Raw genomic sequence first — 25,382 nt, forward strand, 5'->3', positions numbered from 1 at the left:
TCTGCCCTGCTAGACTTACATGTTGTTCCCTTAACAAAAATAAGTTCTGTATTACGTTTACGTTTGCATTCGCCTTATTTTGTTCTTTTCCACTCCTGTTTGGGTGTTCTCCGACTCCATGGTGAGTGCGTTTTCTTTTGTTTATGTTAAAGAATATTTTTTTTCACTCCGCCTGCTGCATCTTGGGGTCACGCCGTGTGGCGAAGTTGGGAGAGTGGCTGTGCCAGCAATCTGAGGGTTACTGGTTCAATCCCCACCTTCTACCATCCTAGTCACGTCCGTTGTGTCCTTGAGCAAGACACTTCACCCTTGCTCCTGATGGGCCTGGTTAGCGCCGTGCATGGCAGCTCCCGCCATCAGTGTGTGAATGTGTGAATGTGTGTGTGTGAATGGGTGAATGTGGAAATAGTGTCAAAGCGCTTTGAGTTCCTTAAAAAAGGTAGAAAAGCGCTGTACAAGTACAACCCATTTACCATTTACACCTCATGACAGGAATAGCCTATAAATTGTATTAAGCAGAGGTGGGACCAAGTCATTGTTTTGCAAGTCACAAGTAAGTCTCAAGTCTTTGCCCTCAAGTCCCGAGTCAAGTCCCGAGTCAAGACAGGCAAGTCCCGAGTCAAGTCCAAAGTCAAGACTGGAAAGTCTCAAGTCAAGTCCTAAGTCCTGCATTTTGAGTTTCGAGTCCTTTCAAGTCCTTTTAACCACAGACTAATATATTCACACAGATTGTGTATGCTTTAAAACGCTGTATTTATTAATTAAAACAAGTGCATTTAAAATTGCAGGAAAATAAATAGTGCTGACATTACACTTCATAATAGCACTATTAACCAGTCATTTGAAACATTTAACTCATTCCTTTACAGAATAAACACATTTGAAAAACAAGTGCAACTGTACTTATTTGCACAAAAGTGTTAACATTGTATTTCCATGGCATATTGCATTATAACTAGTTCCACAGCAGTTTCTATCCTGTTCTTACCTTATCTCATTGATCTCATCTCATACTGTATGTGTGTTTATGTGTGCGTACACATGAAAAACATAACAAATACATGAACATAACAATGAACAGAGTTGTACTTTTTAGATGTCAGGGCCCTATGCAATATGTACACATATTCTTAAAATAGTATACATTTTAACTGACCTTTATTTGACTATGTTTGTCTTTTTGTAGGTGGCTAAAATACGCGGTGCTGCTGACCGCCGTCTAACATTACGTTACTGTGTGTGATACATTGACTAATGTAACGTTATGTGTAGGTACCTCATGCAACCCTGCTTAAAAAAATCACTTGACAAAAAGTATGAATACGGTAGCGAACTGCAGTAGACGCAACAAATTGCCGTGTTTGCAATGACGTTATAACCATAGACATCTTATAAGTAGACGCAGCATTGGCTGCTGTGACGCGAGAAATTCGGCCGCCATCTTGAAGTGGTGATGAGGAGCCGGCGAGCAGCCTAAACTGACAGTTGACAGGTAGAAAACAAAGATGCTGGGCTGGTGTTCAGCATTTTCCTGCTCAAATGAGCGGACTGTTGAAAATAGAAATCGGGGGATTACTTTTCACAAGTAAGATTTAATATTAACGTACTATTGGTTGTATTTTGTAAAAAGAATATTACCACAGAGTTGAGAAGGAGCAAAGATCTTCAATAGTACTAAAATCGTAGCCGCTAGCAAACAAGAGTATGACCATAATAGAATTGCTTGTCAATGAAATTAATTAAATTTAAAAATGTCATACTTGAATAACAAAGTTGAAATAAATGATGAAGATAAAAATAAAAAATTCACCAGCCGCCACTGATTATGATGCATTCTCATTTTAGGCATAAGACAATACTTTCTTAACAGTATAATTGTAACCAGGAATAAGTCTTCAAGTAACAATATTGAAATACTAACATTGTTGGGTAAGACAGAATTTGGTTTTGTTCTGAATCCAGTGAAACAAATTGGTGGTTTTAGCTGATATAAAGACTTTCAGGTGTTTATATATGTTTATGTTTAAGTATTTGGCAGACACTTTTATCCAAAGCGACATACATAAAAAATACATATAAAACCACCACTGTAAACATGATCATTTAAGGGAAAAATGTAATACAAAATATCAATACAACGTGTCAAGACATAATAAACTCTCTGCTGCTGCAGCAACAGAGGTACAGTCTATAGGTCCCTAAGATATATAGATATCTAATGTATTCATACATTGTTTATGTAGAATATATGCATGTATATATAACCTAATCATATTGTTTCTTGAACTTAAAAATAGCTGACCGCTTTTTTCCCCCTTCTCTGGGATTATATTCCCAGTTTTGATCTCGGACGTCTGGTCACTTATATCATATAAGAATAATCTATTACTGTTAAGCAAACTATGAATAATAAAACATGTGTCCTTTATCATAGCTACACGTATGAGAAAAAAACGTGTGAAAATCAGTGGTATTCAGTGAGGTAAGACGAATTAAATGCGCTGACAGTTCTTTGCTCCTGCCAAATGAATTGCACTGAGTGGAGCGGATCACCACTCCAAGATGGCGGCCCCGCGTCTCGTCAGCGCCAGTAGGCAGTAGCACTCGATTCTGCGTCTACTAATAAGATGTCTATGGTTATAACGTTAGCAGTGAGTTTACAGCCTCACTGATTTAACTACACAGCAAATAAAAGTTACGTTACTTAGTCAATAAACGTTAGCTTACATTCAAAACGTACTATTCTTTATGCAACTTCAAATGTGGAACGAATTTGGAAGTTGCGTCTCCGTCTGTAATCTTCGAACCGCATGTTTTGCATACTGCAATTCGTTTTTTGTTGATCAAGTCGTAGTTTTAATACCCGAACAAAACTATCTTTGGCACAATTTTTCCTCACTGGCGCGTTGTTTGACAGCTTTTCTTCGTTGGTTGTCCTGTAATTTGATTGGATGAATGCTGTGGGATGAAAACAACGTAGATCTAATTTGATTGGATGTTGTACTGAGAGGCAGCACACACGCTGACAGACACACACGTACACAATGAACGATACGGAGCGCTCCTGAATAACTTTTTAATCTCTGGGTTTTGGGTAAAGTAACAAGTCTTGTCAAGTCAAAAGGCTCAAGTCCAAGTGAAGTCACACGTCACTGATGTTAAAGTCTAAGTCGAGTTGCAAGTCTCTTTACATTTTGTCAAGTCTAGTCTAAAGTCATCAAATTCATGACTGGAGTCTGACCCGAGTCCAAGTCATGTGACTCGAGTCCACAACTCTGGTATTAAGTCAAAGATACTAAATTCTAAAAATGTATTTGTTTTGGTATTTTTTTCTTCGCTTTTTAATGAGATTAATCACACTTTTACATTTTGATGAGTTGTGATTAATCGCAGTCGCTACCAAAGTGTTACTTTTGTGTGGCGATTTGTCCAGGGTCTACCCTTCCTTCTGCCTGAGTGCAGCTGGGATAGGCTCCAGCCCCCCTATAACCCTGAAAGAGACAAGCGGTAGAAAACGGATGGACTTTTGAGTGGGTTTACTCCGCCAGCGTTGTTTGTCGTCCACTGCTTGTTGTGGATGTTTGGGCTGCAGCTATCGATAATTTTAGTAATCAAGTGATCTATCAATTAGTTTGTTTGATTTATCAAGTAACCGAACGAAACACACCTTATAGCTTCAATGCATATTTAAGGTAAAATAGTAGTAATGAACAGAGGTGGGTAGAGTAGCCAGAAATTGTACTCAAGTAAGAGTACTGTTACTTTAGAGTTTTATTACTCAAGTAAAAGTAAGGAGTAGTCACCCAAATATTTACTTGAGTAAAAGTAAAACGTATGTTGTGAAAAAACTACTACCGATGAGTAACCTGTTCGTTTAATGATGACGGCAACAAATACTGCTCAGAAACATAAAAATAGCAATGAACAAATTCAGAGCCAAGAATATCTCTTAAGCCAGTGTTTTTCAACCTTTTTTGAGCCAAGGCACATTTTTTGCGTTGTAAAAATCCGGAAGCACACCACCAGCAGAAATTATAAACTCAGTTGACAGTTAAAAGTCATTGTCGCAACTGTTGGATTATGACTTTAAACCATAACCAAACATGCATCACTATAGCTCTTGTCTCAAAGTAGGTGTACTGTCACCACCACTGTCACACTTATTTGGACTTTTTTGCGGTTTTCCTGTGTGTAGTTCTTGTCTTGCGCTCCTATTTCGGTGGCTTTTTCTCTTTTTTTGGTATTTTCCTCTAGCAGTTTCAAGTCTTCCTTTGAGCGATATTTCCCGCATCTACTTTGTTTTAGCAATCAAGAATATTTCAGCTGTTTTTATCCTTCTTTGTGGAGACATTGTTGATTGTCATGTCATGCTCGGATGTACATTGTGGACGCCGTCTTTGCTCCGCAGTAAGTCTTTGCTGTCGTCCAGCATTCTGTTTTTGTTTATTCAGTAGCCAGTTCAGTTTTAATTTTGTTCTGCATAGCCTTCCCTAAGCTTCAATGCCTTTCTTTAAGGGCACTCACTTTTTGTTTATTTTTGGTTTTAGTATCAGACACCTTTCTACCGGCATTTACAAAGCAATTAGCCACCGGCTGCCACCTACTGATATGGAAGAGTATTACACGATTACTCTGCCGAGCTCTAGACAGCACCGACACTCAACAACAACACATCATTTGTTGACTATAATTACTGGTTTGCAAAAAATGTTTTCAACTTAAATATGTGAAATTAGATAATCTTCCACGGCACACCAGACTATCTCACGGCACACCGGTGTGCCGCGGCACAGTGGTTGAAAAACACGGTCTTAAGCAACTAAAACAATAATATATTAAATAATAATACATTGAAATAAAATAAATTAAGGCAAATTGAGCCACAATAACTTAACAGCACCATAGACTCAGTAGGCAGAGATTACAAAGGAAAATAACAAGTTAGCCTTTACGCAAACCATAAACTCTGATAGGTGTGGGCTGCATCTGAGAACACACTGTGAACTTCTGATTGGTGTTTGTATGCATGCGTGAGTGTGTGTGCGACTGTGCGTGTGTGTGTGTGTGTGTGTGCGTGTATTTGTAAGTGTGTGTGCATGTGAAGTTTTGCATGTTTACTCAGAATCACTCAGTTAAGTAACTATTCAGTTTCAACAACAACTGGCTCTCAAGGTTCATACTGTGAAGCTGTGACCTTTTAGCTGTGAACAGGAGTCCTGCGTGACTAAAAAGTCTCTCACAGGCTGCAGATGCTGGGAGGCCTGTGTTAATTTTCAGTGACAGGCTCTTGATTTGAGGAAATGAATGCAAGAGATCCATACCTCCAGTGGATGGACATGAAAGGTACCTCTACAGCTCTCCTGGTTTTGATTGTCCTGTACTCAGCGATGCAAAGAAGTCATCTTCATCAGAGTGCATACTTGATTTTTTTTTTTTTTTTTTTTCATGAAAAAAGTAAAATAATAAACGTGAATCCACTGTGTACTCATATGGACCTTTATTAGTACATTGCGCCAACAACATAACATGAGTATAACATCAACGTCTCTGGTAACTTCCTCTCTGCCCATTACATAAATACATCAATGAGAGGTCTACACACTTTGCAAGAGGACTCCAACTTCTTCAGCTTGTCCTGCAACTGGTGAAGTTTTGACAGCAGGAAGCCCATATGCAATGATGATTGCCCTTGGAGGATGTTCAGGGCCATGGCAACAGGCTTCATTACAGCAGCGTACTCAGTCAAAAATGCAATTTCAGCTGTATTGAGCCTATAAAAGATGTAAAGATGAAAGTTAGCTTTTAGCAACTTTTGATACATCCATTTTTTAATTTTCATTATGTGTGTTAAATGAACATATAAGCTACACAACAAATCAACTACAATTATCACAAGACCACGTAAAGAAAACTATATTATGTTGCATTATGTTGATCTTAAAACAGGTGGATTCACCCACATTAATCAGCAATGCCCACATTTGTTCTATTACACTTTAAGCAATGTGAGTTCTGCCAACTTACATCTTTATCCGCAATGCTATGCACACATTGCGGAGTGCTTTTTCTCCTTGCTGCTTCTGAATGCGCACAACCCTTTCTACAGCGAAGAACAGGGAGCTCCAACGAGTTTGATTGGGTCGGAGAAACTGCATCTTGCATTCACCTTCCACAATTTCAAATGCTGCGGTTGACCTGCTGGTCTTATTCCACAGAGCACTACATTTTGCAAAAGCAGCATGTGACAACCTCGTGCGTGCTCCAGCAGCATTGGTGTCAACTGCAGAGATGAGATTGAGGAGATGGCATGCACACTTTTGGTGCTTTGGAATATGATATTCGAGGCAAGTGCCATTATCCAAAATAGCAGACACATCTTGGTACTCCACCTCCGACTCACTCTCATCTTCTGACCCTTCTGAGTCTCTCTCCTCCTGTCCATCATCGCGACTCTGTCCTCTTTCTCCTGCGCACCATATACTCGAAAGGCCTTCATGAAGTTTGAATCACTGTCTGTTGTCCTGGTCACTTTTTCCCTGATTTGGTACTCGGAATGTACATCCTCTAATGCTGCAGCAAGCACATCAAATGTGTGTGAGCCTTTGAGACGTCTACAAGCTAATGCAGTGGAGTGTCTCTCTAGAGAGTTATGGTCTATCCAGTGGCAGGTGACACCTAAGTAACTACGTTGTCTGGCAGACCAGCAGTCAGTTGTGATAGCAACATGATTCACAGCACTCAGTTTTCTGACAATTATGCTCTTCATTGTCTTTGCAGCTTCCTGTATTCTACAGCTAAATGTTTTTCTTGTCATAACTGTACACTGAGGTTGCAGGGTTTCTATCATAGTCTTGAAGGACGGTGTCTCAACCACAGAAAATGGTTGATTGGCTTGACATACAAAATTTAGCACAAGCTTGTCAGGTGTTGTCTGCGTTACCCGCCATGAAGAGATCTTTGTGATCTTTGCATTCTTGATGGGGGGTCCCTCAGCAGAAGACGATCTTCTCTTTCTGTGGGATTCTATCAGGCCTGTGTATGTTGTCAATTTTTTGGGGTGAACCCTCTGTTGACAGAAAAACATATCAATGAGGCTACAGGTAATTTATCCATTAAAATACTCATCACCACACCATGATGGCGGGACACCATGACTTAAATGTGTGAAAAAACATACAGGTAGTAACTAACAGGAAAAATAAGTTAATAGAAAATACATTGTTTTATTCACTGAAATCAACTGGCAAAACTTTAAGCTTTAACTTTATTTTCTCTCCATTGTGGCTAAGTTACTTTGCTTTGCTGTGTGTGTGTGTGTGTGTGTGTGTGTGTGTGTTTGTCTGCCTTCTGTCTATGAGGCTGCAGTGCGTTAATAAATGTCCCCACACGATGTACATTTGACATGGATTCATAGCAGGGAAGCTAACATCAGCCTACGATGACAGCCAAAATATCTACTAACGTTACTTACCACCATGTGCTTCCTCAAATTTGATGTTGAGTTCATGTAAGCTGAAATGTCCACTTGTTTGGGGAGACACAAATGACAACGCATTACATAACTGTTTTTTTTGGTTGTCTGAAGCGTGAACATCGATTTTATGTGAGGCCAGGGGTGTTCTTCCTCTTCTGGTTGACGCGAAGCGTTCGTTGTTGTCGCTGCCATTGTTGTTGTTTGCCGCTGAAACTTAATGTGCAGTTAATCATGTGACCGCCTGGCTCTGTTTGATTGGTGAAACGGTGTCAAACGTCACCAGTGACTGCATTTGATTGGTGAAACGCAGACATGCGATCGATCCTACTTTGAAGGTATGTCTGACAAACCAAAACAAACAAAGCGTGCATTAACAGATCGATAAAAATCAGTAGCGAGTAGCGAGCTGAATGTAGATAAATGGAGCGGAGTAAAAGTAGCGTTTCTTCTCTATAAATATACTCAAGTAAAAGTAAAAGTATGTTGCATTAAAACTACTCTTAGAAGTACAATTTATCCCAAAAGTTACTCAAGTAGATGTAACGGAGTAAATGTAGCGCGTTACTACCCACCTCTGGGAATGAACAATTAATGTTTTTGCTTACCATAACCTTTATTCTTCATTTCTAACAAATGCACATATTCAGCATTAAAATGTTTCTTTTAACATGTGTGCATTAGTAAAAAAAACCTTAATGATTAAATCTCTTTGCTGTTCATAGGACCCACACACCGCTCTCATGATTTTTACTCTTGTGAAAATTATGTCTGTGTATTGCAGGCACTTCATGTGGCCCGGATTTTGTCAGTTTTTGTTAATTAGACTCATTAAACAATTACTCGAAGCAAAAAACATATTAATCAAAGATTTTTTCTAATCAAAATAATCAATTTAATTGTTGCAGCCCCAGTTGATGCACGAGTAGCATTCTTGCTAGCAGCTCAAAAATATTTTTTTTTTTTAGATGTTTCACTGATCACATAACAACCCACTCCGCCTTACAGGTAGCCAGCCACGGTTAAGGTAAAGCAGCAAATTGCATGATTGATCTGTGTTAATACATGATTAATGCAACATTTTGTTGTGATTACGGTAATCAACTTTCACAGGGCTATGTATAACTCAATATTAAGTTTACTTTGTTACTCCCACACCTTTGTGTAATTGCACTATTATATTATTACATAACTGACTACTGTCATTATGTTAATGAACAAAATAATTGATGGCTAAAAACAGTGCATCAGCAAAGTATTCACAACGCTTCACTTTCCCACATTTTGTTACCACAGGTGGACTCCAGTTAAGCTGTAGGAACATCTCAAGAATGACAATTTGAAACAGGATGCACCTGAGCTCACTTTTGAGGTTCATTGTAAAGGCTGTAAATCACAGGTGTCAAACTCAAGGCCCGGGGGCCAGATATGGCCCGCCACATCATTGTATGTGGACCGCGAAAGCCTGGGGAAAATGTGTGTTAATAAAATACTTAATTTTTTTACTAAATGCAAATAATTATTTTGGATTTTGACAGGAAAAATTGCGTATCTTCTAAACGTTATCTAATCATGCCAAATATTACATTATTATATAGTGTATTACAAAAATATGTTAGTAAAGATAACATTAGTTTGTACATGACAAAATCTAATAATCGAGTGCATAGGCAATGGTGTAATAATATGAGGCGATTACTGGTACACATTTATATCAATGCTGTCAAATTATATATATATATATATATATATATATATATATATATATATATATATATATATATATATATATATATATATATATATATATATATATATATATATATATGTATATATATATATATATATATATATATATATATATATATATATATATATATACATATATACATATATATAATTTTTTTAAAAAATCAGATCAATTTGAATTTTGATTAATCACAGGTTATTGCCCGCATGCATAATTTTAATTAATTTGAAAAAAGCGGTCCTCTGAAGGCAGCCATTACTGCAATGTGGTCCTCAATGAAAAGAAGTTTGACACCCTTGCTGTAAATACTTATGCTCATTAGATTTATTATTTTTATTTTTTATTTAAAATTCTGAAAAACGTTTTCATATTGTTATGATTGGGTATTGTGTGTATAATTTTAGAGAAAAACAAAAACAAAAAACGATGTATTTTTGGAATAAGGCTTTGACTTAACAAAATGTGGGGAAAGTGAAGCGCTGTGAACACTTTCCGGATGCACTGTATGTAACTATGAAACCATTCAAAACAGTGGCAAACAAGCATATCACATTTCACATGATGAACTTATGTGTCGGGAAGAAACCATAATAAATGCTTCCGACAAGACTCATCGTTAGTTGGAAAAAAATAGTTTAATAGGTTAAACCACATTATGACTGCTTGAAAGAACGCAAAGTTTAAAGTCCAACATGTTCTTGAGAAAAAGAGAGAACCTATGGGATCGATGTCATTATGTCCAAGGTCCTATAGCAGTGACCTGCAGGCTTTTTTTTTAACAAAACTACATTTTCAATGCCGGCGATTGCGTTGGGATACATACAATTACAATGTAATTACAGGTATCTTTTAGCGTAGAGTTCAGCATATTAATATAGAAATAACCATCAAATGTTATTCTGTACAAACAAGCAAAATAATTTGTTAGAGTGAGAAAACACATTTAAAGCCTATAATGAGTTTTTTTTTTTCTTATAGAAGCAGAGATTATATTCTTAGTTAGCATGTATTAAGCAAAAAATATCAAATACTTGAAAGGGAAAAAAGATACTCAAATAGACTACAATAAATTACAACACACTACATTAGCAAAACACTTCTTTTGATAAGAATGCCTAATTTACATTTTTGGAGCACACCTATGCTATAGTAGAAATTGGAGATATTCTTCCTCATGAGGACTTGTATTCCATTTCATTAGGTGAAGGCGTGTTAGAGGAACTGCAGTAAAAATAAATTTTTCATATGAAGCAATGAGAAAAATGTAGAAAACAGATTGATAACACTGCTGCTTGCCCCTCACTTCTCCCACATCTCGTTCCGTGACGAGCTCCACCCGATCAAAATAGACACTAAGAAAGCACTTCCCGTACAAATCCAACCGTATAAACATGATCATGATTGTTCTGTCCAGGTAAAGTTCCTTTTTTTTGTCGCCTACATGAATATGGAGATGACTCCTTCAAAGACTTCCCGTCATGATGGAGCATATTCAGGATGCTGGAAGTAGCTCGGAAAAGAAAACAACGTTCCTATTTGGATCTAAACATCCTAATTACAGCTATGCATTTCTGTGGTTTCGTTTACGTCACGGCCAATTATACCCGCGTGGTGGAGTGGGTGCTGGGCAGGCCGGCGGAACTGTAGCCGGCTGGGAAGGTGCTGTAGGGATTCATGTTGGAGAGGCCCATCAGTGAGTTAGGGATCATGGTGATGTTGTTGGGGGTCATCAGCGGGATGTCGTCAGGAGAGCGGCGCTGACTAAGAGAGTAGTCCAAGGTGGGAGACACGTGGATGGGATTGTGGAGGGCTTCACACTGGTTCCTGGACAGGGTCTCGTCCACAGTGGCGGCATGGCTCACGTTGTTTCCCTTGCTGTCGCGTTGAGGACTGGGCTGCTGGGACGTTTCCTGTCGGCTGCGCTTGTCTTTGCGGTAGTAGAGAGCGGCGAAGGCCAGCACATTGAGGAAGAGCAGAGACGCCCCGACGGCAATGGTGACGCTGAGCTCGGTGGAGTAATCCCGGGGATTGGGCATGATCAGAGGACCCATCTCTCTCCCGCTTTCGTCGCTGTTTTGGCCCGGGGAGACGGGAGGGCGGCCCGTGCTGCCGGATCTTTTCCCGGCGGACTGAGTGGGATCCAGCGGCGTGACTTTGGTGGTGGTGGAGGAGTAATGGAACATGTCGTGGAGGTTGTAGAGGTGCGGGACCAGGTGTTTCCAGAAGGCCACCTTGGTGGCGCGGTAGTGATCACGGATGCGAGGCTTGAGGCCGATGTGCAGATAGAGCTGGTCGTAGGGGTCGTACTTGGACCAGGCCACCTCCTCGAAACGGTTGGCTTTGGTGTGGATGAACTTGGTGTCCTGGGGCACCGGCTTGTTGGGGTCCCTAAAACACAACATTGACAAAGAACTTAATCCAATCCAATCCAATCCACTTTATTTATGTAGCACATTTAAACAACAAAAATGTTTCCAAAGTGCTGCACAAAAATATTAAAAACAAGATTCAAATACTATCCTTAGCTCCACCAATGACTGAATAAAAACCAGATAAATAAATAGAAAAATAATATAAAATAAATATTTAAGGGGTAAAACCAATTAAAACAATAAATAGAATTACAAATGTAAAAACACAGAGGACCAGAGAATAAAAGTGGGTCTTAAGACGAGACTTAAAACACTGCACTGTGGGAGCAATTTGAACATGGAAGGGCAGAGTGTTCCAGAGCTTAGGGCCGACCACAGAGAAGGCCCCGGCTCCCCTGGTTTTAAGTCTCGTCTTGGGCACCACGAGCTGGAGTTGGCTCTCGGACCTCAGAGCGCGCAGGAGTGTAAATTTGGATGAGGTCCGAGATATAATGAGGTGCCAGTCCAGGCAAAGCTTTAAAACCAAACATCAAAATTTTAAAATCAATTCTAAAATGAACAGGGAACCAGTGCAAAGTCTTAATCATACAGGAAGACAGTCAACTCCTTTCTCATTTTGATTTTGATTTTAAATAGGGGTGTCCCCATGCAACTTTTTCACTTCTGATACGGTACCGATATTGGAGCCTTGAGTATTGGCCGACATTAGTCAAATCAGCACCGATCGTAGTACATACTTTTACTGCTTTGTAGTGTGGAATGTTAGAAATTACTCAGAGAATGCTGGTAGATGTGAAAAACACTAACCTTATGGCAGATTTATGCATTTGAAGTGGAATAATAATTTGTTTTTTTGGTGACACATAGTTAAAAGTTAAAGTTAAAGAACCACTGATAGTCACACACACACTAGGTGTGGTGAAATCACCCTCTGAATTTGACCTATCCCCTTGTTTCACCCCCTGGGATGTGAGGGGAGCAGTGAGCAGCAGCGGTGACTGCGCTCAGGAATCATTTTGTTGATTTAACCCCCAATTCCAACCCTTGATGCTGAGTGTCAAGCAGGGAGGTAATGGGTCCCATTTTTATAGTCTTTGGTATGATTCACGACCTACCGATCTCAGGGCAGACACTCTAACCACAAGGTGAGCAGGTGTTTTAGCAGGTTAGGTTAGGTTGAGCAGGACCTGATATACTAAGATCTAAGTACCTCGCGCTAAACAGCGTGTGCAATCTATAAAATAGCGTGTACCATTAGTGGGTGTGAAAAGTGGTGCAGACCGCCTAATTTAAATTTGGATTTTGCGTGTACCACTCGGGGCTTCACAACGGAGACTCTCATTTACTGCACATTTTGCTTTTCTGTGCGTTTTGCTATGTTTTCAAACAAGCTGGAGACATCTACCACTTTTTATGGACATTTTAGAAGCAGTTGTGCGGTACATCTACATTGAAACCACTTTTTCTATTACCGCTGAAGGGTGCATGGCGTTCAAATGCGAATGCATACTTCAAGAAGTTTTTAGCATATAGGTAATATGTCAGTAATATATATTATATGTGAAAAAACAAACAACAATAAAAAATATTAAATGACACCAAAACGCATCAATTGAATTTGTTTTAATCAGCCCTTTATGTCATCCAACAGCTATTAAATTATAAAAGGATGTTGCTGAATTGGCGACATGTCTAATATATTTTATTTCTGACCTTACAAATATGTTGAAACGTAGGACGGAGGATTTTCTGTCCATTGTCTGTCTTTGCAGCGCGAGCACTTCTCTCTCACAGGCATACTTGCCAACCCTCACGATTTTCCCGGGAGACTCCCGAATTTCAGTGCCCCTCCCGAAAATCTCCCGGGGCAACCATCCTCCCGAATTTCTCCCGATTTCCACGCGGACAACAATATTGGGGGCGTGCCTTAAAGGCACTGCCTTTAACGTCCTCTCTCACCTGACACCTTCACCCCTTAACAGCCGCATGCTGTCCAGGCGTCCGCTTTTCCTCTATATAAACAGCGTGCCGGCCCAGTCACATAATAATGTAGCGTTGGACGGGTTTAACAATAATCTTCACTCGAAGTTGTCAAGAAATGCTGACACGTTGTGTGATCTTTAAACTGGTTTAATTATGACGCAAGGCATACTTGATCAACAGCCATACAGGTCACACTGACGGTAGCCGTATAAACAACTTTAACACTGTTACTAATATGTGCCACACTGTGAACCCACACCAAACAAGATTGACAAACACATTTCGGGAGAACATCCGCACCGTAACACAACATAAACACAACAGGACAAATACCCAGAATCCCTTGCAGCACTAACTCTTCCGGGACGCTACAATAACATCTACGGCTTTTGGAGCTCAGTGCACAACTGCACACACAACAAGAAGGAGACGAAGCAGAAGAACGAAAAGGAGACATGGCGACGACGAGTAAGAAGAAGAAATACGCTTGCAAGTTCCAAAATGATTGGAAAAAATAATTTCATTTCATCCAGAAAAGCTCGAAGGGGAAGGGGTATGCTGCCTGCACCTCAAACCCACCGCCCCAACCTCGCCCCCCCGACCCCGCATCCGCAACCCCGCCCCCCAACCCCCGCCCCCCAACTCCGCCTACGCAACTACGCCCCCTGTGGCCCCCCATCTCCCGAAATCGGAGGTCTCAAGGTTGGCAAGTATGCTCACAGGTGCGTGGGGAATTGTCAGTTTGCGCGTCCTTTCCAAACATGCGAAATAAAATGCAAAATAGAGCTTCCAAAACTGTGGTGAGTGTTAAAAAACCCATTGCGCGTGCTGTATACTATATTTGCATTTTCTCCTCCAAGTATTGTGGCCGTTTTGATGACCAACATATATTTTGCGTATTAAAGAAGACACAGACACAGAATGGATCGCACGCCTTATTCTTCTTACTTCAAAATCTACTTTGCTCACGTTTAGTAGACCAGCTTTGCGTGTGCTATTAGTGGGGCCCTTAGTAGTCACAATAATCCATATAATTAAGATCATGAGGGATTATGATGCGGAGACGTTTGTTTCTGGATACTTTCTAATATGCTTCTGCCTTGTAGCTTTGTATGTGTAAGTCAGGGGTGTCCAAAGTGCGGCCCGGGGGCCATTTGCGGCCCGCAGCTAATTGTTTACCGGCCCGCCACACATTCTGGAAATGCTATTGCAAAAATTAAAAAAAACATAAAAAAATATGAAATGAGGTGAAATCTAACTAGACAAAGTTGCAATATTGACACAAAGCTGCGATGCAGGCTGTTTTTTTTCTTTTGTCTATCTTTATTTTTCTTTTTTTGCCATTGCTCAAAAAAAAAAAAAAATCAATGTTATAATGAATTATTGACCTATTCAAAGCTCCAATTATTTAAAATATTTCACTTTAAAAAATTTTATGTGGAAAATATTGCATATATTGTATGGTTGCCATATACAAATATCAACGTTTTCTTTGACAAAAGAGCATAAAACAAACAAAATAATAGTTCAAACGTAAAATCGACAGATATATCTGAAGTTGATCTCGTAACTTAAAGGCCTACTGAAAGCCACTACTACCAACCACGCAGTCTGATAGTTTGTATATCAATGATGAAATCTTAACATTGCAACACATGCCAATACAGCCGGGTTAACTTATAAAGTGCAATTTTAAAATTCCCGCCACATTTCCGGTTGAAAAACTCCTTTGGATATGATTTATGCGCGTGACGTCACAAAAGCAACGGAAGTGGTTGGACCCCATCGGACCCGATAGAAAAGCCTCTTGTTTTCTTTGACAAAATTCCACAGTATTCTGAATCTTTTGCAATTTGTTTAATAAACAATGGAGACTGCAAAGAAGAACGTTGTAGGTGGGATCGATCGGTGTCTTAGCGGCTAAGTACAATACTGTTAATATCCGTGATATTTGCATTAGTGTACTGTCTTTAAGGTTTTGGGGAACGCGCATGCGCGAGTGAGTTGGCGGAGAACTTGAGTGTGTGTGATCGTGACTTTTGGCTAACAGTAGCTCGTGTATGTGTGTGCGTTACTTTTTGAACTACAACCAGTTACCGCTTTTTAATAAAGCGATTGAGCAATTTGTTTAATGGACAATGGAGACTGCAAATAAGAAAGTTGGAGCCGGTGGAGCAGCGGACTACAGCAACACCAACACCAGGAGGTTGTGTTGTGTTTTGAGCAGGATAACAGACGCACTACGGTGAGTACAGCTTTGGCTTCCAAACATTTGATCGATTGCCCGTACGTGCGTGTCGATATGTGCATGTGACGTACGTAACTTTGGGGAAATATATGTTTCTTGCTGACTCTGATGGCGGCCGGGGTGTCGTCAAAAGCGTACAACGCCCGCCGCCGCATCTAAGTTAGCTACGCAGCTAGGTTAGCTTCTGTTTTTTTAGCTTCGCCAAGCGGAATATTATTAATCGTGTATTTACATGTTCATGGTTTAATAGTATTATTGGTCTTCTGTCTATCCATCCAGTCAGGTTTTTTTAAAATTTAGTTTCTATCTGCATTTGAGACTGGCGCTATCGCGTTAGCTACGCAGCTAGGTTAGCTTCTGTTTTTTTGGCTTCGCCAAGCGGAATATTATTAATCGTGTATTTACATGTTCATGGTTTAATAGTATTATTGATCTTCTGTCTATCCATCCAGTCAGGGTTTTTTTTATTTAGTTTCTATCTGCATTTGAGACTGATGCTATCGCGTTGGCTACGCAGCTAGGTTAGCTTCTGTTTTTTTTAGCTTCGCCAAGCGGAATATTATTAATCGTGTATTTACATGTTCATGGTTTAATAGTATTATTGGTCTTCTGTCTATCCATCCAGTCAGGGTTTTTTAAAATTTAGTTTCTATCTGCATTTGAGACTGCTGCTATCAAGTTGGCTACGTAGCTAGGTTAGCTTCTATTTTTTTTTAGCTTCGCAAAGCTGAATTATTAATCGTGTATTTACATGTTCAGTCACTGTGAATGTCCATTTCGCGTTCTCGACTCTCATTTTCAAGAGGATATAGTATCTAAAATGGTTTAAAATACAAATCTGTGATACACAATAGAAAAAGGAGAGAGTGTGGAATCCAATGAGCCAGCTTGTACCTAAGTTACGGTCAGAGCGAAAAAAGATACGTCCATCACTGCCTTTCAAGTCATTCACTGTAACGTTCCTCATCTATGAATCTTTCATCCTCGCTCAAATTAATGGTGTAATCATCACTTTCTCGGTCCGAATGTCTCTCACTCCATTGTAAACAACGGGAATTGTGAGCAGCACTACCGCTTGTGACGTCACGCTACTTCCGGTACAGGCAAGGCTTTTTTTATCAGCGAGCAAAAGTTGCGAACTTTATCGTCGATTTTCTCTACTAAATCCTTTCAGCAAAAATATGGCAATATCGCGAAATGATCAAGTATGACACATATAATGGATCTGCTATTCCCGTTTAAATAAAAAAAATTGGTACTGCCGGCGGTTGGCGTCGCTGTGTTGGGTTGGAGTGGTTGGGGGACTGTGGCTGGTATCTGTGCGCTTGTGGGGTTGTGGGGGCTGGCTGGCGTTGGCTTGACGGCTGGTTTGGGGGCTGGCGTGCGGACGGGGTGCATTGACTTCTTCCCCAGTTGGGGGGCACCATCCCCTGGCCGGAACTCGTATGGGTGCGTTGCTGTGTGGATGGCCGGGATGCGGTGTTTGCATTGGGCATGGGGCTGTGCAGTTTTTCTGCGTTTGGTTGCTGGTATGGGCTCTGCGGGGTTGGGTTGGGGCGGGCGAGGGCTGGCTTTGTTTGGCGGGGGGTGGGCTCGCGTGACGTCACGCTAAAGTGGTCTGGTGTGGGTCACGGGCCGTGGGGGGGGGGGCGGCTTCCTGGCCGTAGTTCCTGGTTGTCGGCCGCATGGACTGGGGGGGATGTCCGGGCCCTCTACTCCTCCTACTTATAGCACACACAGTCACACAAATATAGGACTTTGGGGGATTGTCCTGCGGGGAGGCATGGCGGGGGGTTGAGAATGCCTCCTATGGGGCTCCGGTCCTCCTGTCTTGTCCCCTGCTCGTCCATCCCTCAATCTTAGCTGCATATTAGACACTTAGGATTTGGAGGGCTCGGCTTGGTTGGGACCCACCAAGACCTTGATGTCCCCCAATTTTAATCGCATTATTAGTTCCCACAAGCATACATATCTCACTCACGCTACAGTACACGCATCAATAGGGACTGGAGGTCGGCTGTAATGGCTGACCTCCTAATTTTAACTACACAGTAGACACTCTGGGGGCCTTGTACACATGCATGTGGGGGGGTTGGGGTTCGGCGCACCCCTCATTGCCTCGTCGGCCGGCGCGGATTCCGGGGACTGCGTTCTGGTGGCCTGCCAGGCTTTTATTAATTTATTATTATTATTATTTTTTTTTTTTTATGTGTATATGTATGTATGTATATATATATATATATATATATATACATATACATATATATATGTGTGTATGTGTGTATGTATGTATGTGTATGTGTATATGTATGTATATGTATGTATATATGTATATATATATATTTATTTATTTATTTTTTATTTTATTTTTTTTAAAATAATTTTTATTATTTACTTACTTTATTTAATTAAATTATTTGTATTTGTTATTTTTAATTTAATTTGTATTTCATTTTATTATTATTATTATTATTTTTTAAATTATTGTTATTTTTGTTTAATCTTATTATTTATTTGTGTGTGGCGTCGCGCGGGTCTCGCTTCCTATTGGGTGTGGTCCGTGCCCGTGTGGCCCGACCTTGCGCTGTGGGGTCTCTGTTGGCGACTTGATGTGGTGGCGGCGCGGCGCCCGTGTCTGGTCTGGATACTGTGTCTCGGTTGTTTGGGCGGTGGTGTGTTTGTGCAGGTTTGGGTTGGGGTGGTGGGGTCTTTTGGCGGGGGTGGGGGGGGGGATGTTGGTGTCTCTTGTTTGCGTGTTGGCGTTTGGGCTTGCTGGCGGGCTGGCGCTGGCTGGTATCTGTGATCCTGTTGGCGTGTGGTTGCCGGTCGCGGTTTTTTTTTTGATAGCTTTGATTTGATTGGGTGGTGCTGGCTGTCTGGGGGTGTTGTGGCTGCTGTTTCTGCTGCCGTTTGTTTGTGGTGTGGGCGCCCGTGGCTGCTGGGTCTGGTGCAGGGGGGTGGCTGATGTTGTGACTGGTGGCAGTGCGCGCGCGTGGTGGTTGTCGGGGCTGACAAACTGTGTATATGTATGTGTATGTGTGTGTGCGTATGTATGTATGTATGTATGTATGTATATATATGTGTATGTGTATGCATGTGTATGTGTGTGTATGTGTATATGTGTATGTTTATGTGTATGTATATATATATGTATGTATATTTCTGGGGGTACGTTCTGGGCCTGCCTGTCGGTTGGGGGTCGGCGCCTCAGGCTACTGCATCCGGACTGCGTGTCTGGAGCTCCTGGGTCCCGCCGTCCATCCCTTCCGGGTCCCCGTCTTGGTTGGGGCCTGCTGGGCCTGGTCCCTGCGTCTACTGTGGTGGCTTGGTGCTGCAGGGTATTCCGAGGTGCTGCGAGTCGGCCAATTGTTGGGTTAGCGACCTTGTGTGTCAGCATGTCTGTGATCTTCTTTTAATTCTTTTTTTATTTATTTATTTATTTATTTTTTTTATAAATAGATTTATTTATTTATTTATTTTTATTTTTTTAAATATATTTTATTAATATTATTATTATTATTATTATGTATTTATTTATTTTATTTATTTATTCCCCTACCTCAGGGGGGGGGGACTCGGCGGGGCGGTTGCTGGTTGTTCCATCTCCATCGTTGGGGTCCCTGCGGGTGGGGTGGGTGGTTCCTGTGGCCCCGTGCTGGGTGGTCCTGTGGCGGCCGGCTTGGGTGGGGTGGCCGTGGGCTGGCCTCGCCGCGCTCTCCGGGGGTGGGGGGTGGGGGGGGCTCGTGGGGGCCCTGTTGCCGGTGGGGCGGGGGCGGTCTTCCCGTCCGGTTGCGGGGGGTCTCCGGGCCCCTCGGGCGGGGCGTCCCGCCTTTCTGTCCGTGTGGGGTGTGGTCTCTCGCTGGCTTGGGGTCTGGCTGCCCCCTGTTTTTCTCGTGCCTTGTCCTCTGCCGGGTGCGTCTGTCTGCGGCCTGCTGCTGGCCCTTGTGGGCGGCACGGTGGGCCAGGCTCTGGGGTTCCTGTCGCTGTCCGGCTTGGCTGCGTGGGGGCGGTGGCCCCTGGTTCCCTGGGCACCACACCTACTGTTTGTGGGATGGGTTCTCGGGGAGGCTGGGGTCGTACTCTGGCTCCCGCACACACTGGGAGTCAAATGTATTGTACATGCAAATTCACATATACTCACACATATACATACATACATACATAGGTACCTACGCTCCCACATACATATACAAATAAATACAGTACATATTTACACACTCAAAGTTCGTACATCCACACGCACATTCATTATACAAACATACTGTATACACATACTGTACATATACATTCACTGTAAAAACATACATATACACATACTGTACATATACATTCACTGTACAAACACACACATACACATACTACACATACATTCACTGTACAAACACACACATACATATACTGTACATATACATTCACTGTACAAACACACATTTACACATACTGTACATATACATTCACTGTTCAAACACACATACTGTATACACATACTGTACATATACATTCGCTGTACACACATATACACATACTGTACATATACATTCACTGTACAAGCACACATATACACATACTGTACATATACATTCACTGTACAAGCACACATACACATACTGTACATATACAAGTACATATGCACACATACACTCATGCACATAATCACGTTTCATCAAACATATATTAACGTTGTTGCCCTAGGGTAAACTGGGTATAACACATGGCACACTGACAAAGCTTAACCTATTGTTACTATAACAATCTTCAAGGTTAAGGTTGCTTCTCTTTCTTCCCCTCCATTTTTCTGCATTCTTTCGTATCTCAAGTTATCATTACGTATATGTATTGTTGCATTTGAACAATTGTATTGTTGATAATAAAGGTAAAGTACTGGTATTGTTTATTATCAATAGCACTATTTCTATTGGTATTCATATTGCTCCATTTTTAGTGTAATAATGCTCATTGTCATTTCTGTATTTTTTTTTTTAATTTTCGCTAACTGCTTATTTGCTATTACTTTTACCATCATATTTGTACATGTCGTATTTGCTGATGTTGCTCTGTTGTTGTTGTTGTTGTTGTGTTTGCTGTTGTTGTTTTTGTCTCTCTGTCTAATCCCCCTCTTGTCCCCACAATTCCCCCCTCTGTCTTCCTTTTTCTCTCTTTCTATCCCCTCCTGCTCCGGCCCGGCTGCACCAAATGATAATATAAATACATTTAATAAAGTCAAAATACAAGTAAGGCAACAAGAGAAGTATCCTACACTTCTCTTTTGTAAAGTAAATCTGAACAGCCGATATGGGCATCTACATCTGCTATATGATTTGCCCGAGAAGCTGGGCAGGACATTATAAAAAAAATAAAAAAAATAAAAATAAAAAAAATAAAAATAAATAAATAAAAAAAATAAAAAAATTCATTTCAGTAGGCCTTTAAGTGTTGAAAGTAAAAACAACTAATAAAAATGCATCACTTTATGAGTGGGGCACCTTTTGTATCCCAAACATATCTAATGGGATTTTATTCATCCTTTCACTGTGATTACTCAAAAATGATAATCAATTAAAATCAATGGTGTCCTGCATTATTGATCTTTTTAAGGCTCTAATTACTTCACATCAAACATTGCTTTCTGAATGTTTTGGGCAGTGGGGGAAACACTGCATATTTCAGTTTTATTATAAAAAACAAAGTTGTCTTTGACAGGAAAGGCTTTTTTTTAAAAACTTAATATCAACCTGAAGTTGATATACTGTAGAGATTTACTGTAAGCGTTAAATAAATTAAAAAAATAATAATTTAACTAGTTTTTAACAAATTTTAACATTTTAATAATTGAGACCCTTTATGGTCCCCAGGAGCTCTAAAGGTAAAAAAAAAAAAAAAAAAAAAAAAATAATCCATATATTTTGTTATGGTTTTGTAAATGAAAAATATCAAAATGGCCCCCGCATGCTTTAATTTTCCCGTGTGCGGCCCTCAGGGGAAAAAGTTTGGACACCCCTGGTGTAAGTAATGTGCATGGAGGGCTGATTGCCTCCCCAGAATGCACTGCTACTGATTCAGTGTGACGTGCGCCTATATTTGTTTGATACTTGTTTATATTGACAAATGTGGTGTTTTAGACTGCAATAGTATTCAATTAAGGACACATATTACATATGTCTAGCTTGTGTGCTGTTGTGTGCTAAGTAGCTGTTGTGTAGATGCTGGCTCCCAGTAGCATACAGCCTCGCATGTTTCCCTTTTGTAAATGACTTGACTAAAATACAGGAAAAGACCAACATTGTGTGCTTATTGGAGGACGTTTAAAAGTTAAGTACGGTTAAAAAAGAGGAACTTCCATGCACTAATCTATAGATGTAACTGTGGTGAGAGTGTAGCAATTTTGCTCCATTGATTTTTAAGCCTGCAGTACCAAGTGTTGGCATAATCAAAACTAGCAGAAACATAAAGTGGGATTCGGATTGCGTAATAGCGCCGCCTCTCCTCAAGGACCCAGTATACTCTCCATGCTACACACCTACACATGAGCCGACAATGATACAATATGTGCTGCCTCCTCTTTTTATTTGAGTATGATAATAGCTAGCTTTATTCAAATGATGATATTTATGTTTGCTTTTATACTCCTTTGCAGCATCTTCCTTACAGAGGAATGGCTTTTAATGTTTGAATTTGAATATACAAACATGACATCCTCCTAAGAACCAGCGTCCTCTGGATTGGACATTCGTTTTTAGTCTATTTCTTTTTGGTTTGGACTAGTGTGGTCATGCTTTAATGTTATGCTTTTATACACTTGACACCTTTCCAGCGATGGAACACATAGCTGTATATTTTTGGCATTCTGCTGCTCACTGCTCCCCTCACCTCCCAGGGTGTGGAACAAGGGGGTGGGTCAAATGCAGAGGGTGATTTCACCACACATAGTGTGTGTGTGACTATCAGTGGTACTTTAACTTAAAAAGGATACCAAAAAATAAATGTGTGGTGCCCCCTATGGGTTGTGCTTTTAAAAAAAACAACTTACATACATGTAATACTCAAAGAGCTTGATCTACTTAAGGTTTGTGTGTATTAACATGTGCAAACTTGATAGCACACGCAAAAATGATCTACTGAGCTAATGTGCATAGGATTGTGTCTCTAAAATGAGCAAAATAGAGCGCATCCTCCATTTACCGTGGTTGTGTTAATGCACATGCAGGATATACGCTGATTATTAGAACACCCATAATACTGGGAGGATGCAAACATAATAATTTAGCGCTCACAATGTGATTCATCAAGACCTTTCTGCGGCCGCTGTGTTGTGTCTACATTTAGCATGTTTGAATTGTGCATGCAAACAGGCACGGTTACGTTCAAATAGCTGTGAAAAAAGAGGTGATCGTGTTGCAAACACAGATGATTGAGGGAGAGAATATTCCGTCTGTGTGAATGTCAACATCTTTGGACTGGAATATTAGACATATTGCCTATCCAGCAATGTAATTTTATAATTTCATAGCTGCTCAATGATTGAAACAAATTAAATTGATTTGTTTTGGTGTCTGCTTCCGTTTTTTTTATAATGGTATTCATTGTTTCATATCAAAAATATGTTACTATATTATAGCTCCCATATGATAAAAACTTCTTGACATATGCATTTTCTTGCACTCCAGACGCACCGTCTCAACACCAGCGCCTCCCAGAGCACACCTTCAACATGCTAAAAGTACATTTTGTTGTTTAGATTACCTATTTTGTGTTACATGTGTTTTTGTTGCATGATTGCACCAAGAAGAAATCCTAGTTTGTGAACCCGTTCTCAAACAATGGCAATAAAAAACTATTCTGATTCTGATTCTGATTAGATAGCACTTATACATAGCCTAGAAGAGGTTGTACATATTATATTTGCATGGTGGATGTTCCGCAACATAACAAAATACCACAGGTTGGACCATACCATGCAGCAAATGTGGAGGACAACGATTGAAAATAAAAATGAAACTGACCACGCAGTTTTAGTCGATCTCCCACAACACACCCACTAATAGTACACACAATGTCGTATTTCAGACTGCTATGTTGTTCAATTAAGGACACTTATTACTAGCTTGTGTGCTATTATGTGCTTAGCTGTTGTGTAGCTGCTAGCTCCTAGTAGCCTATAGTCTACAACAGGGGTGTCAAACTCATTTTAGCTCAGGGGCCGCGTGGAGGAAAATGTGTGCACACGCGGGCCGGACTATTAAAATCATGGCTTTAAAACAAAAAAATTAAGACAACTTCAGATTGTTTTCTTTGTCTTACTTTGGCCAAAAATAGAACAAACACATTCTGGAAATATTACAATACAAATATAGAATGTTTAGATTCATGAAGGAAATAATAAAGTGAAATTAAACAATGGATGTCCGCTAACTTTTTGCAACTCAACGCTAAGAAAACGGAAATGCTGATTATCGGTCCTGCTCAACACCGACATCTATTTAATAATACCACCTTAACATTTGACAACCAAACAATTAAACAAGGCGACTCGGTAAAGAATCTAGGTATTATCTTCGACCCAACTCTCTCGTTTGAGTCACACATTAAGAGTGTTACTAAAACGGCCTTCTTTCATCTCCGTAATATCGCTAAAATACGTTCCATTTTGTCCACAAACGATGCTGATATCATTATCCATGCGTTCGTTACATCTCGTCTCGATTACTGTAACGTTTTATTTTCGGGCCTCCCTATGTCTAGCATTAAAAGATTACAGATGGTACAAAATGCGACTGCTAGACTTTTGACAAAAACAAGAAAGTTTGATCATATTACGCCTGTACTGGCTCACCTGCACTGGCTTCCTGTGCACCTAAGATGCGACTTTAAGGTTTTACTACTTACATATAAAATACTACACGGTCAAGCTCCTGCCTATCTTGCCGATTGTATTGTACCATATGTCCCGGCAAGAAATCTGCGTTCAAAGAACTCCGGCTTATTAGTGATTCCCAGAGCCCAAAAAAAGTCTGCGGGCTATAGAGCGTTTTCTATTCGGGCTCCAATACTATGGAATGCCCTCCCGGTAAATGTTAGAGATGCTACCTCAGTAGAAGCATTTAAGTCCCATCTTAAAACTCATTTGTATACTCTAGCCTTTAAAGAGACTCCCTTTTTAGACCAGTTGATCTGCCGTTTCTTTTCTTTTCTTTTCTTTTCTACTCTGCTCTCAACCCGGGGTGGACCGCTAGCCTGTTCATCGGATGGGGACATCGCTGCTGACCCGTCTCCGCTCGGGATGGTTCCTGCTGGCCCCACCATGGACTGGACTTTCGCTGATGTGTTGGACTTTCACAATATTATGTCAGACCCACTCGACATCCATTGCTTTCGGATGGGGGGGTTACCCACATATGCGGTCCTCTTCAAGGTTTCTCATAGTCATTCACATTGACGTCCCACTGGGGTGAGTTTTCCTTGCCCGTATGTGGGCTCTGTACCGAGGATGTCGTTGTGGCTTGTACAGCCCTTTGAGACACTTGTGATTTAGGGCTATATAAATAAACATTGATTGATTGA

General features: G+C 40.6%; 1 protein-coding gene across 1 annotated transcript in view; it reads right to left on the minus strand.

The window, feature by feature from the left end:
• Positions 1-9,837: 9,837 nt before the first annotated feature.
• The window catches only part of LOC133650561 (neuroligin-3-like), a 55,514-nt gene continuing 39,969 nt past the window's right edge, over positions 9,838-25,382 (minus strand). The window contains exon 7 of the mRNA XM_062047936.1: positions 9,838-11,609. Within this exon, the coding sequence (XP_061903920.1) occupies positions 10,820-11,609 (790 nt within the window). The 3' untranslated portion in view covers positions 9,838-10,819. The remainder of the gene's footprint in view (positions 11,610-25,382) is intronic.

Source organism: Entelurus aequoreus, linkage group LG05 (genome assembly GCF_033978785.1).
Source record: "Entelurus aequoreus isolate RoL-2023_Sb linkage group LG05, RoL_Eaeq_v1.1, whole genome shotgun sequence".
NCBI classification, from domain to species: Eukaryota; Metazoa; Chordata; class Actinopteri; order Syngnathiformes; family Syngnathidae; genus Entelurus; species Entelurus aequoreus.